The 18618-nt window shown below is 37.3% G+C and overlaps 1 protein-coding gene across 1 annotated transcript in view; it reads right to left on the bottom strand.

Annotated features, from left to right (window-relative positions):
• Positions 1 to 13752, bottom strand: part of LOC107701802 (lysophosphatidylcholine acyltransferase 1-like) — a 32495-nt gene extending 18743 nt beyond the window's left edge. The window contains exons 1-3 of the mRNA XM_016503912.1: positions 13479 to 13752; positions 3703 to 3842; positions 828 to 1042 (exon numbers count right to left, since the gene is read on the bottom strand). Coding sequence (XP_016359398.1) covers positions 828 to 1042; positions 3703 to 3842; positions 13479 to 13589 — 466 coding nt within the window. The 5' untranslated portion in view covers positions 13590 to 13752. The remainder of the gene's footprint in view (positions 1 to 827; positions 1043 to 3702; positions 3843 to 13478) is intronic.
• Between the last annotated feature and the right edge of the window lie 4866 nt (positions 13753 to 18618).

Here is an 18618-nt window from a genome sequence, read left to right as displayed (position 1 = left end):
ATGATAAAAATAAGCCTTTAAAAAGATCAGTATCGGTGATCGGTATCGGCAGATACTGCTTTCTGTGATCGTCGATCGGCCTTAAAAATCCTGATCGGAGCACCCCTATGTTAGACCTTTTATTAAGACGTGTGTGCCTTACCAAATCATACCCATTCAATTGAATTTGCCACAGGTTAACTTCACTTGAAGTGAAGAAACATCTACAAGCAATACGAATGCTCCTGAACTAAATTTCAACTGTCCCAGATACTTATGCAATGGAATCAAGTTTTTTTTTTTTTTTATAAATTTGCAAAAATGTTAAAAACCTGTTTTTATGGACAGCTTTTTAACCTCTGTGTGGAGTGTAGAATGATGTGGGAAAACAATAATTTAAAGCAATCTAACATAAGGCAGCAACATAAAACGTGAAGGGGGAAAAAAAAAAAAAAAAATAAAATAAAAAAAAAAAAAAAAAAAATGAAGGGGTGTGAATACTTTTGCAAGGCACTGTGTGCATATATGTTTTTTATAAACCAGCAACAATGGCAAAAGAAGGATGAATGATTGATGAATGAATGGGAACATCAGTTGTTCAGAAGCAGCAGAACAGAGCAGAGGACTTACTGCCCCACACCGGGATGTCTTTGCTCTCCGCTTAAAAAAAAAAAAAAAAAATAAAAAAAAAAAAAAAAAAAATGAAGGGGTGTGAATACTTTTGCAAGGCACTGTGTGCATATATGTTTTTTATAAACCAGCAACAATGGCAAAAGAAGGATGAATGATTGATGAATGAATGGGAACATCAGTTGTTCAGAAGCAGCAGAACAGAGCAGAGGACTTACTGCCCCACACCGGGATGTCTTTGCTCTCCGCTTTCATCACAATAGAAGCCATGGTCATGGTGACGGGAATGGCGTCGAAGTAGGACGAGTGCGGGCCGAGGGTGAGGATGGCCGCTTCTGCAGGCAGAGCCTGTCTGCCCTTAATGCTGATCCAATGGAAACCGCCGGCAAACCACATGACCCGCATGATGGTCCTGAGCACCACGTCCACCAGCCTGCAGAAGAGCCAGCACAAAGATCAGCCACTGATCGAGACTACTCTAGTCTAGCCGCACAATACAGAGCTCTTCACCACAACACTCTGAGTGCAAACCAGCTTTTTAGGGCCGAATGATTTGGGAAAACTGAAACATTTCAGTGTTCATGGGTTTAATTTTTATTACAAAAAAAACCCTTACAGTAATCATTAAGTGAAGCAAGTTAACAAAAAAGGACACATTTCTGATCCGTTTAATGTAACTATAAAATAAGACTTATTATTTATTTTTTTATGATTATTGTTACAGTACATACAAATATAAAACAAGAAATAAAGCTATGTACGTAAATAAATAAAATAAATCCAGGTTCTCTGGATTTATTGGACTCATTTATAGTTATGTATTTGAGGAAAAACTTCAAAGTTTTATATACAAATGTTGTCATTTAGAGCATTGTTTTCTTTTCTTTTTTTGCATGAAATGACAATTGGTCAAAATACCAAAAATGATGCCATGTTTTCAGACATGTTTATATTAATTTTTAGACAACACAATACCAACATTTTAACTTTAGTTAAGTTGAGAAATCCATATTTGGTGGAATAACCCTGATTTTCAATCAGAAAAAAATTAAACATTTGTTATTTTGACCAGTTGTCATTTTCTGTAAAAAAAATATATATATATAAATATATATATAAATAGATATATCAAAATACCATTCAAATGAAAATGTTATTGTATAGTGTAAAATTGGGTTTTATCAACAATCACTTATTGTGAGCTACTTGTGTGTAAATTAATACAGCACCACACTTCACTCCACACACACACACACACACACACACACATATATATATGAGAGATACGGACACATCCATCCCTGACAACATCTGAATGTGAACTGGTCAGGCCTGCGTTTCCCAAAAGCATCGTAAGCATAAGCTGACCTTAGCGCCATCGGTGGCAATGGGTCTACAATGTACTTAGGCTTACGATGCTTTTGAGAAAAGCAGCTCTGATCACTCAACATGGCTAAGTTTAAATGGACAGCAGACTTTACATTGCACTGCAGAGCTGCATTAAAAAAGCATCATCAAAGCATTACTGAGTCAGGATCTGTTTATCCCCTCTCACAGCTCAATGAAGTCATGTGAGTATTAACATTGCTGGACGTAATTTGCATCTTTAAAGTGTTAAACTTTTAGACACTGGATCTACTGTAGAACGACATGTTTCCTAACGGGCATCTGAAAATAGAGATTCAAAGGACAACAGCGTGAGTGTGCGTTTTCAACGTTGATAATAATCAGAAATGTTTCTTGAGTAGGGTTAGGGTTTGTTGAATTGTATCAATTCCGATTCCGCTTATCCCTTCAAGTTCTTTTTGATTCCCAGTTTCGATTCCAATGTGATTAAAAAATTAAGTCAAACATTTAGATATCAAACAGCTGAATGCCATGAACAAAAATCAGCCGGCTACATAAAAACTGGACTCGTTTAAGAGCTGTTTGTGTGCAAAATAGAGCTGCACGATTCTGGATAAATTGAGATTTTTTTAATTTGTTTTTTTACTTTTAGTTGTGGTTCTCACGATTCTGAAGAAAAAGCATTAGACAACTAAAAAAAAAATAAATCAAATGTAATTTATGAATAAATGATTCAACAACTCAGTCAAGATTTACTTGTTTAAATACTGGATGAATCAGCGATTTTTAATCATTCTCTTAAATAATTCAAAGACAAATACATTTTAACAGCCCCTTTTCGCCACCTACTGGCATAACAATGTAATGATAAATCTTTATTTGAACTGAATTACTTTCAAAAGGTGATTTACTCTATTTTGATCTCTACTGTACACATCATATTTTATATCCGAACAGTAAACTTTTATCCCAGCACTTTTATGATTATCTGAATGTTTGTAAAACAGAAATAATGATTCTTTGTTGTTCACATTGGTGTTTGAATCGTGTTCGTGATGTTTAACAATCTATTAAATTAAAGTGCTTTGGGGGAGACACCTCTCTTGCAACATGTTTAGCTTATCACAAATATTATACTAAGCTTTTTCGGCTTCTGATCACAAGTGCAGCCAAACTTTGGAGCGCTGAGATAAGCGAGGAAGGTCCTGGTAGATCGATTAAATTCAATGCAATTCAATTCAATTCAATCAATTCAATTCATGTGACACTGAAGACTGGAGTAATGATGCTTTGATCACAGCAATCAATTACAGTTTAACACATATTCACATAGAAAACAGCTAGCATAAACTGCAATAATATTTCAAATTTTTTACTATTTTTACCGTATTTTTGATCAAATAAATGCAGCTTTGGTGAGCAGAAGTCTTACTGACCCCAAACTTTTGAACCATAGTGTGATACTAATAAAGCAGGACTCTTTGGAAGCGCTCTTCTTCTATTTGCATTGGGTGACAGAAACAGAAGCTGTTTGGCTGTGATTGTGCTGCGCTGCTCACTTCAGTTCTCTCAGCAACTTCCTGATTTACCAAATAGAGGATCTGAAGTCAAATTCATCTCACCACAGACAAACTATAAACTCTACAGCAAGAGGAGCGAAGGAAATACGCAAAGAAGCGTTGTGAATCTGAACGAATAAATACTGGCTGTTATTCTCAGCTGAAATGAAGCAGAGCAGCTCTTTACTTTCTCCATAAGCACTGCGGCTCCACCGCTGTCTCAGAGCGGCCCACCGAAGCGATGAAGGCAAACGGCCAGGCCAGCAGCATCATGAACGCCGCTATGAAGAGCCGGATGGGGAAGAGCGTCACCGTCATCAAACCGATCTGCAAAGAAAACACACACACACACACAAAGCTGTTAAATGAAGCATTTCTACAGATCTTCCTGTTCAAAGCTCCTGAGGGTCAAACCCGAGTTCAGAGTTCATTATACTATCAAAACAGAGTGAAACTTTCAGAGCTCAACACTTCCTCTCAGCAACGTCTTGAGAAACATGACTCGAGTCTTGAGGTTAGTTTCCAGCGTTAACCAAACACTGCATTCATACTCATCTCAAGTGTGTTTCTGGCCTACGGTTCATAGTGAGGGTGGAAAATAATCATTCAAACATAAATGATGACTAATGAAACAACTTCACTAACATCGTAGGTGGATTTTAGGAGAAAAAAATAAATAGGCCTATTTAAAAATGAAATAAAAATATGTGATGTGAACTGTTTAAGACACTTTAGATGATTTCTTCAAATGTTAAAGCTTGCACATCCAAGAAATTAAAATCATGCATGAAAAAAAAAAAACACTGTTGGTCAGAAGAATATTTAATAATTAATTAAATGTTAAATAACATTTAATTGGTGACTGTTTTTAATGACTTTTTAATTGGATCATGCATATCCAAAAAAACAATGTAACTCAGGCGACCAAAAAAAATAACAAACAATGCATAAGAATGTCAGCAAAATGTTGCTCTCAAAATATTTAGTAATGTATTAAATGTCAATCTATTAAATGTTCTTGGGATCAACATTGTTGCTCTTTTTGCACTTTTGCATGACAACTTCATCTGTCAGTCAGTCATTTAACACTGATTTAATTTGTTTATCTGAATAAAACAATTGGATTTAATGTAAATGTTCTTAACTGATTGCCGTTTACATTTTATGACTTTTTCAAATGTGAAAAGATAATCTCTAGACTAGTGTGCAAAGACAACCATCAGCCATTTAACCCTGAATCAACGGATTTTCAAAAGTTACTCGTATTTTTCTATTGACAAGGCATTTGGCAGACTGTGAATCATTACATTTGTTGAAGCGGCCTGGCTGTTATATTAGTCTAATACAGGCTGTCTGGAAGCAGGTTAGACGCCACAACACAGAGAGATTGAAACGTCTCAAGATCCTCAAGGATGAAGTGTGACATGGGACACATTCAGCAGATTACAACACAAACAAACACAAGCTTCATGGGGCCCTGAACCCATGATTATCAAACACAAGCGGCTCTTATCAGCGCAGCGGCGATACGGGATATCAGCAGTCAATATTTGCCTTGCTCTTATCAGCACTCGACTGCATTTGCACACTGATAGCTTTCAAACTGACCAATTAACAGTGCTGGAGGATGTTCAGGATGCCTTCGTGCTTTCCACTGAGCCACTTTAATTGAATTGATCACAGACCAACAGCCTGCCAAATCCCATATCAGCTAGCAGAGGCGTGGGACGAGCTCGCTAAAAATACAGCGATCTGCTGATTCCACCAGCTTCATGCTGGACATATCACTCAAACCAGCCATCAGCTCCTTCATGATGCCATTCACTCACTCACATCACTCTGTAGAGCACAAAACAAGAGTCCTCCATGAATGGAACAGCACCACTCAAGCTGAATATTGCAATACAACACAATATAACTTCTACATCCATGCAACATTGGAACTTAAAATGCTCAATAATCTGGAATGGAACGAAACTGCATGAAGAATGAAATAAAATTACAATTTAAAAAATCTCTCCTTTCGAATGGAACAATGTGCTTGCACATTTTCATTCTTTGTTTAGGGGTAAAAATCAAGAAGATCAGGCCCTTTCTTTCGGAACATGCTTCACAACTCCTTGTTCAAGCTCTTGTTCTGTCCAGACTGGACTTTTGCAATGCTCTCTTGGCAGGTCTTCTAGCCAGTTCCATCAAACCTCTACAATTAATCCAGAAAGATTAATTTTTAATGAACCAAAAATAATGCACGTCACACCTCTGTTTATCAATTTGCACTGGCTACCAGTAGCTGCTCGCATAAAATTCTAGGCATTAACGTTTTCCTACAAAACCACCACTGGCTCCGCACCCCTTTATCTAAATTCATTACTTCAGACTTATGTGCCTCTAGAAGCTTGCATTCTGCAAGTGAACGTCACTTTATTGTGCCATCCCAAAGAGGCACAACATCACTTTCACTGACTTTTACATTAAATGTTCCCTCCTGGTGGAATTACCTGGAAATAACACAGTCCGAGCAGTTAGCCATCTTCAAGAATCGGCTAAAAACACATCTCTTCCATTTTTTTTTTTGACCCTCTAACTCTAGCACTCTCTATTCTAATTATATTCTTAAAAAACAAAAACTTGTCCCTTTTAAACTCTATTAATTTACTGCTTGTTTTCTTTAAAAAAACACTAGCTTTTCTAATCTTAATTTACTGCTTGTTTTCTTTAAAAAAACACTAGCTTTTCTAATCTTTTTGTTATCTATTTGTTTTCTTTTTATGTATTATACAATTAACAAAAGCAAAAAAGGCCTCTAACACTAGCTTGATCTATTATTTTCCTGTTATGTTTTCTTTTTATTTATTATATAATTAAAAAAAAAACTTGCTATGTGTACTGCGTTAAGCTAACTGAGACTTGTTATAGCACTTGCATAGCATTGCTTTTGTAAGTCGCATTTGTAAGTCGCTTTGGATAAAAGCGTCTGCTTAATGATTAAATGTAAATGTAAAAGCAGTGCTGCCATGTCTAAGTGCTGCCATGTCTAAGTGTTACTTAGCGTTACAACAGTAAAGCAGCTCTACAGAGTGTTCACAATTGTATGTGTCTGACCTCAACAGACCAAATAAAAGAAATGAAAAGGAGAAGATCCCATGTCAAAGAGGCGGAGTCACAGAGCCACACCTACCTATTACATCATCACCATGGACCAATGGGAGTTTGAAGGTGTTTTACCAGCCGGAGTGAACTTTTCTGGAAATTTTGTTATGGCAAGCGGTTTAAAAATCCCGAAATGAAGTTAATTTTGGCCCGATTTTATGGCCCTATGATTTCTGTAATAATTTGACATGCTTTTTGATTAATAAAATTTAGGCTACATCCACACGAAGCCAGAGCTTTCCCTATCAGTCCTTTTTTTTCCCCCTCGTCTCAAGAAATATCTGCGTACACAAGAAACCGACACAAAACGATGTAGTATTCATGCCAGACCAGTACGTGACGCTGTAATTCTACCACAGAGATACACTAAAAACGGAGAAGACTTGGACTATGTTCATAAACCTTGCACGTGGTATACAAACAAACGTGGATTAAAACATTTATTAATCTGTGTTAATGTTAGTTGATAAAAAGACATTCATTCAGTGTTTGTTCATGTTGTTGTTGCGGTGATGTGACGTAGCGGTGTCTGACTAGGGTCGAGATGCGGGGTGATGACCTCATCATTTCATATTTCAAAATATACGGATTCTCTGTACACACGAAAACGCAAGGGTGACGTTTTCAGATTTATCCACTCTGGGACCCAGTTTAAAAAAAATAGCGGTTTCACGCTCCCAAAACGCCGGATCTGTCTGGAAGAAACACCAATCCAATACAACATGTTTGCGTATACAGCTAAACGTGTCTCCGTGTGGACGGGGCCTTAATTTAACTATTAAAACAAGAGTCTAAAACAATTTAAATGAAAAAAAAAAAAAAAACGGAATCCAGAAAAAATAAAAATGGAAAAAAAAAAAGAGAAACCTTTTTTTTTTTTTTTTTTATTGTCAACACTGTCGATAATGCCAACTAATTGTTTCACCCATAGTCTGTGGGTTTTACAAATACTTAACCAATGAAAACTATTAGAAAGAGCTTGTGACTGCAGTGTCAGCAAAAGCTGACAGCTCCACCCTGAATGAAGTTCTGCACACAGTTTGGAGAGGTAAAGGGCAAATAAAGAACCGGTTCTTTGAACAAGTAAACACTCTCTCTATGAAGGCTAATGTTTTATGTATTTGAGGAGCAGAGAAGAATGCCTTATTTGCCATCTAGTCATAGCCAATAGTCTTAAACAGCACTTCATCTATTATAACATAATGTTTTGGCCAAATGTATTTGACAACAGGAAAAACTGAACGTAGATAGGAAGTAATGTGCTCAATGAACTCAAGCACTTCTCAACAAACATGGTAAACAGCTTTTCTTTTGGGAACTGAATTCTATTATCAGAGTTCCAGCAAAATCCCAGCAGTTCTCAAACCGATTCCACACATTTGAAGAAATGCCTCCTCCTTTTACAAACTTCAAGTCATGCAAAGTAGATTTAAGTGTCCTGGTTATTCTGAGCTGCAGTCTTCCTGTGCTTTGGATCAAGGAGATCTCACAGTTTCCGATTACGGAGCGTTTCCATCCACTGCTGTGAAGAGGGGAAAGTGATCTGCTGGAAAACGACGGGACGGCCGGAAGCCGGTCTGGAGTTCATCTGGAGTCTCTGTGACCCCAGCTTCGGTTCACAAGCAGAAAACATGAAGCGTTTCACTCGGAGCTGCTGCGTTTTCTCTAGAAACGTCAACCAGGCAAAACAAACAGCCTGTCGACAAGCAGACAATCTGAATCATCTCACTGACTGAAGGACTGAGCGTTAGGCATGACGAGAAAGCTGAAAGATCACCATTAAAATACAGCCACAAAGCACAGGAAACAGTCAGCGTGGAACTACGTGACAGAAGCTTCATTCTCACACGGCTGCAAAACACAACCGCCAGACGTGCAAGAGTCAAGCAGCTCTGTTCAGAGCAACCCACACTGGTTGATGACATTACTGCACATCAGTATTTAGAAGAGCGGAATATGCTTTGTTGAATGATTATTTGTGGAAAGCACAGCCTAAATCGGAGAAGCTAAATGCGAGTGTGAGGAAAGTGTCTTTCTGCTGACAGTCCTCTCTGCACGTACTGTTAAAGGAAATCTGCCATCAAGTCATTCTAAACCAGTAAGATTGACTTACATTTATTCCTTCAGCAAATTAATTTTCCGAAGTTACAAATGAGAGCCGTCACAAGCAATCGGTTCATGTCGAGTCTGAGTGACTGGCAGCAGCGAAATGTTTCAAGCTGCGAACTGTTTCAGACGCTTCAGGCCGATTTGATGAACTAGTTCACTAAAAAGTATCGGTTCAAAAGAATGATTCGTTCATGGGCTTTGGACTGTTTGCCTGAGGCTCTGGATTACAGGTAATAATGCTGTAAATAATGTTCGTTTTCTTGCACAGACTGATCGTTTTGCTTCATATATCATTTGCTCCAGACTAATTTTGTGTGCGGTTGCACCGCGTTGTTCAACTCATAATAGTCGCATGTTATTACATTTTTCATTTCAGGGTTTGAACAACCTTTTGAGAGAGAAAGTCAAACACTTTTCAATGACTTTCAAGCATTTCACACAACTATTTCCAGCACTTTCAAGCTCTAAAATAATCTACTTTGAATGTTATTTTTAACGGGATGACCAAAATGTACTTTGTGGTAACCAAACGCTTACGTAAAATAAAAAAATACATGCATTCACCATTATAACCAGTAGATGGCAGCAAAGGAGCACTTATTGGCTTATTAGCCATTCATGTCTACATTTTGTAGCTTAATATTTTGAAATGATAAAATCACTATTATAAAATATCAAATCATCAAGAAATCAGATTTTGTCCGAGTTTTACACTGTTTTTGTGTATGAAGTAAGAAAAGTCACAAAGTGAAAAAAAGAAGAAAAAATAAAACTTTTCTTCAATTGGTACTAAATAACACAATCACTTAAGTTGGTCAGTTCCATATAATACTATAGAAGTATAATGGTACATACCTTTTGAGAGAGAAAGTCAAACACTTTTCAATGACTTTCAAGCATTTCACACAACTATTTCCAGCACTTTCAAGCTCTAAAATAATCTACTTTGAATGTTATTTTTAACGGGATGACCAAAATGTACTTTGTGGTAACCAAACGCTTACGTAAAATAAAAAAATACATGCATTCACCATTATAACCAGTAGATGGCAGCAAAGGAGCACTTATTGGCTTATTAGTCATTCATGTCTACATTTTGTAGCTTAATATTTTGAAATGATAAAATCACTATTATAAAATATCAAATCATCAAGAAATCAGATTTTGTCCGAGTTTTACACTGTTTTTGTGTATGAAGTAAGAAAAGTCACAAAGTGAAAAAAAGAAGAAAAAATCAAACTTTTCTTCAATTTGCTACTAAATAACACATAATCACTGAAGTTGGTCAGTTCCATATAATACTATAGAAGTATAATGGTACATTTAATAAGAGTAAAATATATACATTTTCTACAAATGTAATTAGAAATGTAATTAAAAAATTAGATTTAGCATGTTACTGTGGTTAATAAAAGTAAATTTTGTATGCTTCCCAACTCAAGCTTAAGTGCTTTTACTATCAAATGTGTTACACAAAGCTATCCTATAACTACTTTATTGTACTTTTTATATATTTTGGAGTTTGACTCTTTATTTTTGGATGATCTAGCCCTTTAAAACAAGACAGCACTAGATAAATATTATATCATAATGATTCCTCAAGGAGCCGATTAACATTCACATAACAATCTAATGCAGACACTCCACAAAGCTGAGTAAGCACGTACTGTTAAAGGAAATCTGCCATCAAGTCATTCTAAACCAGTAAGATTGACTTACATTTATTCCTTCAGCAAATTAATTTTCCGAAGTTACAAATGAGAGCCGTCACAAGCAATCGGTTCATGTCGAGTCTGAGTGACTGGCAGCAGCGAAATGTTTCAAGCTGCGAACTGTTTCAGACGCTTCAGGCCGATTTGATGAACTAGTTCACTAAAAAGTATCGGTTCAAAAGAATGATTCGTTCATGGGCTTTGGACTGTTTGCCTGAGGCTCTGGATTACAGGTAATAATGCTGTAAATAATGTTCGTTTTCTTGCACAGACTGATCGTTTTGCTTCATATATCATTTGCTCCAGACTAATTTTGTGTGCGGTTGCACCGCGTTGTTCAACTCATAATAGTCGCATGTTATTACATTTTTCATTTCAGGGTTTGAACAACCTTTTGAGAGAGAAAGTCAAACACTTTTCAATGACTTTCAAGCATTTCACACAACTATTTCCAGCACTTTCAAGCTCTAAAATAATCTACTTTGAATGTTATTTTTAACGGGATGACCAAAATGTACTTTGTGGTAACCAAACGCTTACGTAAAATAAAAAAATACATGCAATCACCATTATAACCAGTAGATGGCAGCAAAGGAGCACTTATTGGCTTATTAGCCATTCATGTCTACATTTTGTAGCTTAATATTTTGAAATGATAAAATCACTATTATAAAATATCAAATCATCAAGAAATCAGATTTTGTCCGAGTTTTACACTGTTTTTGTGTATGAAGTAAGAAAAGTCACAAAGTGAAAAAAAGAAGAAAAAATCAAACTTTTCTTCAATTTGCTACTAAATAACACATAATCACTGAAGTTGGTCAGTTCCATATAATACTATAGAAGTATAATGGTACATTTAATACGAGTGGAATATATAAAGTTTCTATATAAGAATTAGATTTTGCACATGTTACTGTTGTTAATAAAAGTACATTTTGTATGCTTCCCAACTCAAGCTTAAGTGCTTTTACTATCAAATGTGTTACACAAAGCTATCCTATAACTACTTTATTGTACTTTTTATATATTTTGGAGTTTGACTCTTTATTTTTGGATGATCTAGCCCTTTAAAACAAGACAGCACTAGATAAATATTATATCATAATGATTCCTCAAGGAGCCGATTAACATTCACATAACAATCTAATGCAGACACTCCACAAAGCTGAGTAAGCAGAATGAAAGCACATAATTAGACAAAACTGCTGTGTTTGTGCTACTAATGGCTCCCAAAGACGTTCACGCAAACAGCCTTTGAGAAACGCATATACTAACACAATCACAACAGTGTATCATGAATCATGAATCATAACACCCAGTGCAGAAATACTGCTTTCCAAACATATAATGGTGCCTCAGTGGCAAAACTGTCTGAAAACATGTGACTCTGTGGCTCTAAATGGATGTGACAGGACAGAAGCCATCCAACACAAACATGATGCACAAATACTTGGGTCATAAGAAGTCATGTGTCTGAGAGGCTGCCATCATATCAGAAACATTCTCACACTAAATTATGTTAATACGCATTAAAAGTGAATTAAATAAAGTTGTAAAGCAGCCCTTGACAAAAAATAGGAAAAGACTAGGAAACCAGAGATGAGAGAACTGGACTGTCCACTGTACGAGCAGAATAAAGTGCTTGATGAGAATAAAAGAGCTCCTGCCACAGAAGTTATTTTGATATCAATGTCACATTAAAATCATCAAGTGTTAAAACGTACTGACAGAGAAAAACAGAGCATGCAACTGACAGCCAGTCCATCGCACTGAAGAATGATAACTTCTGTCTTCAATGGCTCATTACCTGAGGCTGTTAATTAGAGAGCTGAAGACTTAAAGGATTTCTGAAGCAAAGCCTTCAACACTGTGATGCTACAGGATCCCGGAGACTCGGAGAGGTCAATTCGGTGCATGCTAATTGCTTGGCAGTCCTTGAAGAGACGACTGGTCACACACCTTTACATGTGCTGATGCAGACCGAGAGAACTCACACATTACCATGACAATCAGCAGACGCGTATGCAATAACACACAGATGATAGCTTTTTCTTTATTAATGGCTGTAAACAAGAGCATCACTACAGCTAGTGTCTGAAATCTACCTGTTTTACCACACTTCAGTGAGTTTTGTGTCAGGAACATGTTTATCTTAGGAGATAGTATTACATTAATATTATTACATCCAAGAGTTTGAAAACACACTGAAAACCTGGGATTTTAAGAAAAATATCCTATTTAAGTCTCTGCATTATTAATAGCCCACTAATCAATAAACAAATGAATGGGTCAAACGTGTTTTCTTCCACCGAAGCTCAAGACTGGATCATCTCAGATCCTGCAGGATTTAGTTCATGAAGCTCCACCAAACACTGAAACATCCCACTAACTAACACAAACTAACTAGACGTTTAATTTAGAGGCCTCCATGCACACACACACGGGCTTATCTTCACCTGGGAAAGCTGATTATCTGTCGAGCTGAAATCTGTCTCAGAAATCAGCCTTCCACACATCCACCGCTCCATCAGACACACAGAACCAACAATCCAAAGATGGATGGATGGATGGATATCCCTACTGTCCACCACAGTGACCCTCAGCCTGTGTGTGTGTTTATGTTAAACACTGTAGTATCAAATGTTCACACATGTTCTAATTTGTTACACTGTTTATTTAAGTTTCAATTGTTATAATGTTTTTCTTCTATTATTTTAATTGTTTAATTGTTATTATTTGTTCTTCCAAGCTTTGCCAATATTGCTTTTTTTACAGATAGACGATAGACAGATGTGGCACACGTCTGGTTCAGACAAAGGCCGCTGTGAGGCTCGCATCCTCATTGGTTCTTCTGCGAGCGCAACATGTAGCACAGGAAGGATCCTCCGCTTCCAGAGCAGCAGCAGCCGCAGCAGCAGGCCAGAGAGAGGAGAGCACTGCTACAGCGCGGTCACCCACACCAGCAAACACCGGCCCCCGCCGCACCTACCTGCAGCTTCTGCGCCGCCGTGAACCGCAGCTCGTGCGCGAACGGGTTTCTGAACGGAGGCGGCAGCTCGCGCTTCTCCTCTCCATCCGCACGCGTCTCGATCAGCCTCATCCTCGACGAACCCCGAACAATCACCGTCACCGAAGCGCGTTATTATCTAGCGGTCCCGGAGCTCGAGGAGGGCTGCGGGGTTAGGCGGAGCATGTATTTGAGGATAGCGCAGCAGCAGTCGCTCAGTCCCGCTGGATGTCCTGGAGGGGCAGAATCTAGTCTGCCGCGGTGCGCATGCGCGGGCCGCTCCGCCTCCGCTCACCCAAGTACAGGTCTCTGCAGGAAAGTTATGGGCGTTACCAGATCGGGGCGTTTTTAGACCATGTTTCCTGATTGGCTGACGTCATAGTGACGGTAGGTTTAGGGGTGGGGTTAGGTAAGGGAGATCATTTTGATTGCATGATTCAGAAACACCCTGCACTTTGAAAACACCCATAAATTCAGAAGCGCCCACTTGTGCTCTGCAGAGACCTCAATCTCCCGCTCACTGTGACTGTGACTGCGCATGCGCGGATGCGATGGGCGGCAAAGCTTGAGAGCCTCAAGGATCCTCTCATGGGAAATTGTTAAGTTTGGTTTGTTATTTAAGGATACAAATATATCTTATGTAATAAATAATGTGTTGCTATATGTATATGTATATACGCACCACATGACTCCTTTGGGAAAATGTACTCTTTGGTTTTACTGACTGCAAGAGGAACAGTATTTTTACTCAATTAGTTTACTTATACTCTTGACCAAATTTCACATTCATACGTTTAAATTTACTAATAATAAACACAATTTTATGGTTTTATGATATATTGACATCTGAGACTCCTTGAATAAGAAAGCTGAAAGATTTTGATATGTATATATGCATATATTGTGTCTTTGTTTTGAACTTGTATACATACCTCACTCTGGCAACTCCTATTTGTTGTCATTTATTTTTCTCTCCTTTTCCTTTTTATTTTCCTTTCTTGTTTTTGATGTTGTTTCTGTATAAAACAATGTATAATATTGTTATTTGAATAAAAAAAGGGAAACAACAACAACAACAACATAATACAACAACAAATATATATAACCCATACCAGTTAGAGAACACCAAGCCCTGTCTATTTATTCAACACACTTCTTCAATTCTAATACCGTTTTCTGGTGTGACTTTGGCTCCTGCTGCTTGTTCTGTTTCTGTAGATCTGAAAAGCAGATGCTCATACTGTAGTTCAGCATACGGGCCCTAAAACTGTTCAGCTGTTTTAAGAATATATCATTTAGTATGCACTTTCATATATAGATTTTATTGTTTTACCCTAGTCTCAGATCCACTCTTCCAGTCTTAAACTATGAAAATCCATTAGAGAGAAAAACGTGTTAAAGCTATGATAAACTGAACAACGCATGAAATAAAGTGTTTCAACATTTATTGTATTTCTATCAATTATTCAAAGGTTACAGCTGGCCCACAGTTATTGTATAATTTCCACCACACTGAACAATTTTGCACCTAATAAAGCTTTATTTACCAAGAAGAGTGAAGAGCATGTTTGAAATATGAGACGTGAAGAAAACAAAACGTAAATTTCACTTGTGAGTAGAATATTGTTTATTGTGTGCTATTCCAATCATGTTGTAAATTGGTGCACATTTTTCAGAGAATACTATGAAACCCAATAAATAATGTAAGATGTATTTTATGTTTTTCTTGTCCACCACAACAGCTGCAAGCAGCAATTACAGCGTCTGTCGCACAAATGGCAAAATGTGCACTAAATAAATCATTCCAAGCCTACTTGATTACCAAGGAAACAATCAAGAGCAGCTTGAGATAAACTCTGAGAATGTGTGTAGAAAACCATTTCTAAAAATCAAGATACAATTTACTTGTACAGGAATGTCCTTGTCATTTACAAACAAGCTGTAGGCCTAATTGATCAAATTATGCAAAAGTGTGTAAAAATTGTGTGGTTTTATATGTTTCAGTATTAAATAATTTACAAATCATGTTGAACAAAAACAATGTTTGTGTAATATTGAAATAAATGAATGCCTACATTTTAACTTCTATGTGATTTATCTTTATTGACATTTTTTTTTATTGTAAAGGGTTACAATAAATAAATACATTTATTTGTATAAGAAAACAAACAGTTTCAGTCTCCGTGAATATCTTTCTGAAATGCATCACAAAAATTAACCAAAGCTCAGTGAACACTTGACACACAGACATGAGAGATATGTCTAGAATGCTTGGTGTGCCTACTTTTAAATGAAGTAAACACCACATCACCTCCGTAAACAAAGCAGCAAGATTCATCAAGTTCATCCAGGCTACTTTTCGTTTTTGTAAGAAGATGCGCTGTGAGAAACAAGCCTTGTATTTACCTCAGAAGAAGAACACGATGCCACGTGTGGCTTGAGCCAGCAGAGTAGATCATTCTGATGAGTAGGGCATTACTTATATTAATGTTATTGTGACTTAAACTTGAACGCATTTTACTAGTTGGACTTTTCCTAAACTGTAATGTCAGACTATAATATGTGGAATCGAGTGCAACATTTTGAAATATGATAGGCAACCTTTCATTGCATCTAAATGTTATACGACTAGTTTGACACTGCTGCGCAAAATGTGATTTTACTTCATATTTTTTTTTCTTAACACTGCATTTGTAACTTAAGTAACGTAATTTTATTGACAGTTACTATAATCAAATTACATAAATTTAAAAAGTAATGCATTACATTATTTTCAGGAAAGTAATTAGAATACAGTACTGCGTTACTGTGTAACGCGTTATACCCAACTCTGTTGGTGGCAGAGTAAAGATCAGACGGATGTGTACAGTATATTGAAGCAGTGACGCACTGACATTGATTTTCCAGTTCAATAAGTCATATGCTGAATCAGTGGACGCTCTTATGGATTCAGTGAGTTCATTCATTGAAAATTTGTCAAAGTAGTAACTGAGTTAATGAGCCATTCTCACACTTTGTGCTGGTGTAAGAGCCAGTAGTGTGTTGATATCCATTGGGTGTCCTATTCATAATGAAACAGCATTTCTTCTTGTCTCTCTGTTCTGTATATCAATCATGCCAATGTTGCCAGGGTTACATGTTTTTTTTTTATGTTTCTTCCTCATTGCATCTTCATATTTTAAGGTTCACAAATACAGCACTTGTACAGTTAGAATATCATGAACGTCATTACTTTTTTGGAGACTTACATGCTAATAATAATAACGTTTGTGTCTTGAAAGCTGTTGTTGATTCAGGACAGTCAATGATCATACAGCTGCAGTTGACACTGTAGTACATGAAATGTTACTGAAGCGTTTAAGACTGTGGGCAGGGATTCAAGGGAATGTGCTTAACTGGTTTGCTTTGTATTTTACACGGAGAACTCTCTCTGTTGAATTGGGACATTTTTCTTCCTCTTCTGCTCACATGAAATGAGGGGTCCCACAAAGATCTATATTGGGCCCGGTTTTATTTTCCATTTATATGCTTCCTCTGGCCAATATTTGTCAGAAGCCCAATATATCATATCACTGCTATGCTGACGATACTCTGCTTTATCTCGGTATAAAGTATAACTTGGCTTTACATTCACTCTTTGGTTGCTTTAATGGCATTAAGAAGTGTATGGCAGCCAATTTTCTCCGCCTGAATGAATCAAAGACTAAAATGATTGTTTGGCCCTCTGGGTTTAAAAGCCTTGAAACTCTGTTATGTTTATATTTTTTGTTTTATGTATGTATGTATGCCAATTCCGTGGTAGCCCGGGGCGCGTGTGTTTCTCTACACGTGGTTCTACACCACTGATTAGAATGGTAATGCAGGAGCAGAATCAATCCCTGTGACATTTTACACAATCAAACACTGTGTTTTATACACTGCAGCACTTCTGTTCCCTCTCACAAACAAACTCCAGAAGTCGCTCTTTGCAAATGCAGCACAATTACCAGAAACTGCAGACAATTAATAGCAAACCGTGCAACATTGGCCATGCTTGTCCCACACATCCAAATTAAAGTCTACATTTAAGGTGTGTTTTATTATCTATGGTTTATTAAACATCTAATAAAAGCATTAATGTTCTCCGGTTTCATTTTTCAGATTTTAAGCCTGACTGTGTGAATTTATTACCAAAAACAACGACAAATAAGCTAGGAGGGAGTGCTGTGCATTTTGAAGTAAATTCTGATTGTGTTCTGAGGCTCTTCAGAGATTACCGTGGTAAAGCGTGTATTCGAGTTATCTGTTTATGTCTGCCAGTCTCTGTTAACATGATCATATTCCAGCAGAAATCACAAAAGATTGATGCAGGTGTGCTTGTTTCATGTGCTTACGGTAGTAATAACAGTAAACTGGCTTCCTCTAGCTCAAACAGCAGAGTCTGTCACATGTTTCCAAAACTCATGACAGTACAAAGGTGCATTTAAGTACATTATTTGTTTATTAGTGTATTGGTTTATAAAGCCACTGATCTAATAACTGTCGTCCGCGATGAAAAAGAATGCAGAAATAAGCAGAGAAACAGAAGTTGAGTCTGTCAGAGCTGTGTTTCTGCTTTAGCTGCATTATAGCGAAGCCTCAGGCCACAGACGGACTGATGTTGTGTTTTACCAGCTGCAGCCGCCTGTCAATCAAACACAGCCCTGTTCCCAACATATCCAAACACTAATATCAACATGCATTAGCTGCGAGAAATGCAGCCTCCAGGGCGCGTGTTCCCTGCTTTTCTTCACTAGTTTCACACAGAACGTGTGTTAACAAACAAAGTTGAGCTGTAAAAAGTACAAAACAAACTCAAAATCTAATCGAATGTAGAGATGGAGAATGTCACTTTCTGATGTTAAAATTCTCTCTCTCTCTCTCTCTCTCTCTCTCTCTCTCTCTCTCTCTCTCTCTCTCTCTCTCTCTCTCTCTCTCTCTCTCTCTCTCTCTCTCTCTCTCTCTCTCTCTCTCTCTCTCTCTCTCTCTCTCTCTCTCTCTCTCTCTCTCTCTCTCTCTCTCTCTCTCTCTCTCTCTCTCTCTCTCTCTCTCTCTCTCTCTCTCTCTCTCTCTCTCTCTCTCTCTCTCTCTCTCTCTCTCTCTC

The sequence above is a fragment of the Sinocyclocheilus anshuiensis genome, unplaced genomic scaffold (assembly GCF_001515605.1).
Source record: "Sinocyclocheilus anshuiensis isolate Anshui unplaced genomic scaffold, SAMN03320099.WGS_v1.1 scaffold4061, whole genome shotgun sequence".
NCBI classification, from domain to species: Eukaryota; Metazoa; Chordata; class Actinopteri; order Cypriniformes; family Cyprinidae; genus Sinocyclocheilus; species Sinocyclocheilus anshuiensis.
Note: the sequence above shows the minus strand (reverse complement) of the source record. Positions and strands in the feature narration are given on the sequence as shown.